This window comes from Monoraphidium neglectum, assembly GCF_000611645.1.
Source record: "Monoraphidium neglectum strain SAG 48.87 unplaced genomic scaffold scaffold01661, whole genome shotgun sequence".
NCBI lineage: Eukaryota > Viridiplantae > Chlorophyta > Chlorophyceae > Sphaeropleales > Selenastraceae > Monoraphidium > Monoraphidium neglectum.
Genome location: NW_014011967.1, coordinates 8276 through 13045, shown reverse-complemented (window position 1 = coordinate 13045; position 4770 = coordinate 8276). Strand labels below are relative to the sequence as shown.

Here is a 4770-nt window from a genome sequence, read left to right as displayed (position 1 = left end):
TGAGCGGGCGGCGGCGGCGGCGGCGGTCGCGCGGCAGCTTCTCGAGATGCAGGCCGCTTACTACGACGACCCCTTAGAGCTGGAAGCCGCCCTGCTGGCGAGCCTGGAGGACGCGCGCCTGCAGGCCGGTCTCGACAGCAGCAGCGGAACCGGCAGCGGCGGCGGCGGTGGCGGGAGCCAGCCGTCGCCGCCCCTGCCGGCGGCGGCAGGGGAGTCGGTCAGCCCAGCGCCGGCGGCGGCGGGGCCGGCGGCAGGCTCGCCGTCGGGGCGGTCGGGAGGGGCGGCGGGGAGCGGGGGGAAGGAGAGGGCGAAGAAGGGGCCTGCGGTCGCCCGGGGTTCGGCTGGGAAAGAGGGGGTCACGAACGTCGGGGGCTTCTCCTTGCGGCGCGCCAGGGCGCTGTTCGGCGGCGGCGCCGTCGCCGCCGCCGGCCCCAGCAAGCCCGCCGAGCCACACGCAGCCGCTGCACCAGCAGCCGCTCCCGCCGCCGCGCCCACGCCGCCGGCCCTGGGCGCAGCGCAGAACGGCGCCTCCGTGGCGCCCCGCCAGTCCGCTCGGGGCCCGGCGGCCGCTGGTGCCATTGGCCCGGCGGCGGCGGCTGCAGCTGGGGCAGGGGCGCCCGGCCCGGCTTGGCGGGATGACTTGCCCTCGACAGAGGAAGAGGCCGAGGCTTTGCTGCAGCAGGCCCTGGCGCTATCCCTCGGAGAGCCTGCCGCCCAGCCCGCCGCCGTCGCCGCTGCCGCCGCCGCGCGGCCGGAGGGATAGGGGCGGGCCGGGACCCTGCGGCCGCCGGTGTAGGTCCGTCTGTGTTGATTTGAGCCGGCTGGCGCGCGCCCAGGCGCCCTGTGTTTCGATCAGGTCACATTGGTTCTTTTGTCCCAATTTGCGGCTGCGCTCCAGCAGTCCGTGCATAAAACCCCATTTCGAAAACCTGAAACCGAATGCTGGAGGGGGCTGTCCTCAGCACGCTCAAAGTTGGGTGCAGCCTCTTGCGTCAGTGAATTTGTTGGTGCAGGTGCACGCACCCGTGCATCGCCGACGCCGCAAGCCGCTCCCAGGCGCGTCCCACTAAAACCCAAATCACCCCCGGCTGCAACGCCCCCAGCCCTCGGCGCACAGCGCCTGTCCTCCCAGACCCTAAACCACCTGCCCGCTCACCTTGCGCGGCGCAGCTGCACCCCAAATCGCGTCCTGGGACTGCCCTGCTGCCTGGAGACACGCCGCCTGGCAGCCGCTGCCACACGCTCGTTCTCAGGGGCTTTTGTTTGCACTGGTCATTTGTGTACTTGCTTTGGCGGGGCAACCCTGCCGTTGATAGCAGCGGCCCGGACGCATTGCAGAATGGATGGGGATGCCTTAAACCAAGTGATTAGACCAAGTAGTCTGCATTCACGGCCGCCTCCGTTGTAAATGAGATGCAACTGGAGCATCGGCGGGCGCGCTTTGCACGCAGCAGGTATCATTCAGTGACCCGACGCGTTCCGCAACCACGGGTCTGCGTTGCCCGACTAAAAGGTGCAAGGTGGCGAGGTGCATGTAGCGCGCCGTCGTTCAAGACCTCGTGCGGGCGTTGCAGAGCGGCGATGGGGGTGCTGGATCGTTTGGCAGTTCTGCTCTCCCTTGCCTGAGCACACAGAAAGCCTAGATTGAAATCACTCGAATGGGGGCAATTCCGTGTGCCAGAGCCGCGTCACAGCCTAATCTGCTCTGTGTAGACAAGGCGTGAGGCGACGGCGTCGCAACAATCCTTGGACTGCTGCTGTCGCCGCCGCTGGTGGCCTTGGCTTTGGACGGCCCTTCTGGCGTTTCGAATCCCTGCGGATACTTTGATGCCCACGCCCACTGGTCGCGGCACATCTCTGCCACCCCAAGCCTTGCGCGCCAGCCGAGCCGCCGCTCGGCCCCGCCTGCAGCCGCCCAGACCGCGACGGCGTCGCCGGGGCGGCGGGCAACGATCTGGCAATCCGATCGCACAGCAGGGGATGGGTTGGGTGGTCGTCAGTTGCGAGTGGCTCGCAATGATGCGACGAGTCACGATGTGTTGCCGGCCGCCTCGGCGAATGTGCTGACATCGTGCGAGCTGACGACTTGTTAGGCAGCAAGAGCAGCAGCAGCAGCAGCAGCAGCAGCAGCAGCAGCAGCAGCAGCAGCAGCAACAGAAGCAGCAGCAGCAGCAGCAGCAGCAGCAGCAGCAGCTGCTGCACCAACAGCAGAAACAGCAGAGGCAGCAGCAGCGGCTGCGGTGACAGCGGCAGCTGCCGCCGCAGCGACCTCGGCGGCAGCGACGGCACCATCGGCGGCAAGCTATCGTGCGTTCATCGCCAAAACGTGCTCGAGCGAAGTCACCATCGCCGCACCTCGTATTCCACCTTGGTGTTGGTGACCTGCTCCCAGACTTGAATCATCTCCAGAACAGAAGTCCCCTTCCCGGTCCCTGTGGGGTTGTGGCATGCAAGGGTTGTGGGCCAGGGCAGCACTGTTCTGATTCACCTGAGCCAAACATGGGTTGTTCTGTGTCGGTCAAGGCCGCAAAAGAGCCGCACTGCATCAACCATTGTTATCATCAGCAGCACCACCACCACCACCAGCAACAGCAGCGTGAGCAGTAGGCGCACTCTCAGATAGATCAAATCTCGCGTGGCCATGCCAACGGCGGCAAAGCGGACGGTTGCAGAGCGGTGGCGCTTTGAGGGAGGTCCGAGGCACAATCGCACCCACCGAGGTTGACGGCCTGGCAGCCAAAGGCAGGCGTTGACAGGAGCGTATCTAGGGCGGCTAGGTGGCCCTCGGCAAGGTCCATCACGTGGATAAAGTCACGGACGCACGTGCCGTCTTGGCCATGAAATGGTTGCGGTTTGGTCGAGCGCATGGCGATGAAGTTTGGGGTGGTGGGTGGGGCGGCGTCAGGGGAGGGTAAGGTGGCATCAAGGCGGCTTGGCGGCTGCTGCTCTTAGAAAGGGCCAGGACAGACGCTGGGCGTCGCGTGCCGGCGTGAGGCTGCAGCGGCAGGGCAGGCTGCTTGGGGCGACAGGCGTGGCGGCCGGCCGGCGGCCTCGTTTGATGAACGGCTTGAGGGGTGTGCGAGGGCGAGCGGCGTCGTGCACCCACCCGGCGTCTGGTAGTCGCCGCCAAACACACTCAGGCGCTCACGCTGCCCCAGCGCCACCTGCGGAGGGGAGGCAATGACGGGAGCCGAAGCAGGGGCGGCGCAGCATCCAGTTCTGGCCCAAATCTCACAGCGCCGTCGCTCCTCGAGCCACCCCCTGCCAGGCGTGGCAGCAGGCGCCCCAAGCCGCAAAGAGACCCCCGAGCTCGTTTGTTCCAGCATGCAGCAGGCGTAATTGCTCACCTGCTGAATGTAAGGCATGAGGTTGTTGGGCGTCCCAACAGGGTGCTCCCCAAGCTCCCCGCTGGGGTGTGCCCCGACTGGGTTGAAGTAACGCAGCAGCAAGACGCGCATGGACGGGTCCGCCGCGCACACATCCCTGCGCGCATGCATGCATGCATCCGCGGGGCGGTGTGGGAGGGGGGGAGTGCGAGCGGAGGAGGGGAGCGAGGCGTGACGATTGGGGGTGCGTGAGGGGGGCGATGGCGGCCCCTGCTGCGCACTGAGGTGCTGATCTGGATCAGCGTGCCTGCTGCACATGCTTTTTCAACTTGCCAGTGCTTTGTTGTGCACCGCCAAACTTGCCGCGCTGCTTTGAACCAGGCTCTCAGCACGCAGGACTTCTAATGTCCATGCACTCATCTGGTATCGTGTCCAATTTCACGCGCCCGGCCGCGCGATCAAAAGTCAAGCAGGCACCCGCCTGAACATCTCCTCCTGGAACAGCTTGCTGCGGCCGTAGGGCGACTGCGCCTTAAGGGGGGCCCCCTCCGAAATCGGCACGTCCTCGGGGGCCGGCGACCCATAGACTGTGCAGCTGCTGCTGAACACGAGCTGCAGTCATTTACGATGAATGCGCCAGGAGTGAATTCGTCGAGGGATGCAGGGTTTGTGTGGATGATCGGAGGGGAAGGGGGGCGCCGTCTCGATGCATCTGTCTCGGTGCTGTTGCTGCCTTGGGGGGCACCGCTCACGCTGTATTGTGCGGTAGCGCCGCGGCGCCCGGCGCATCGCACGCGTGAGGAGCTTCCGGGCGAGCAGCTGCGCGCTCAGTCCACCCGCCAAACAATACGGCAGCTGCGCTCACGTTGCGCACGCCGTGCTTCTGCATAGCTTCCAGCAGCACTACCCCCGCCACAAAATTGTTGTCGTAATACAGGAGGGGCTGCGCCACGGACTCTCCAACCGCCTTGAAGCCCGCAAAGTGGATTACGGCATCAAATCTGCGGCGGGTGGTGTTCAGCTTGGTGGGTCCCGGCGGGCGGCAGGCTGGCACTGGGTGCATGGGGCTTGCATGGGCCTGCATGGGGGTGCACGGCGCGCGCATGCCAAGTCACCCCCGGGGCACGTGCGGCCGCAGGCGGGCAGGGCTTCCCGCTGCTGCGGCACTCAATGCCCTCACCTCTCCGCTTGGAAGATCTGATCAACCTTTGACCGGTCCCGCACGTCGGCCTGCAATGATTAAGATTGCCATCATGGCAGAGGAGGCCGCCATTCATTACCTCTGAAAGAGACGCACGAGCAGAACCAGCACCAGCAGCAGCAGCAGCAGCAGCAGCAGCAGCAGGAGGAGGAAGAGGAAGAGCGAGTGCAGCGGCAGCAGCAGTAGCAGCGCCAGCGCCAGTGGCGGGGGGAGCGGGCCGGCTGCGCTGCCGCGCATGGATGC

At 66.2% G+C, this 4770-nt stretch overlaps 2 protein-coding genes across 2 annotated transcripts; one reads left to right on the top strand and one right to left on the bottom strand.

The window, feature by feature from the left end:
* Positions 1-46: 46 nt before the first annotated feature.
* Positions 47-763, top strand: MNEG_8639 (hypothetical protein; the record flags this gene model as incomplete). Its single annotated transcript, XM_014042892.1, has 1 exon — positions 47-763. The coding sequence occupies one exon, from the start codon at positions 47-49 to the stop codon at positions 761-763; it is 717 nt and encodes a 238-aa protein (XP_013898346.1).
* A 1577-nt stretch (positions 764-2340) lies between these two features.
* MNEG_8638 (hypothetical protein) lies at positions 2341-4764 on the bottom strand (the record flags this gene model as incomplete). The annotated part of the gene is made up of 8 exons (XM_014042891.1): positions 2341-2432; positions 2717-2830; positions 3107-3164; positions 3348-3483; positions 3814-3938; positions 4192-4327; positions 4507-4556; positions 4624-4764. The coding sequence occupies 8 exons, from the start codon at positions 4762-4764 to the stop codon at positions 2341-2343; spliced, it is 852 nt and encodes a 283-aa protein (XP_013898345.1).
* Between the last annotated feature and the right edge of the window lie 6 nt (positions 4765-4770).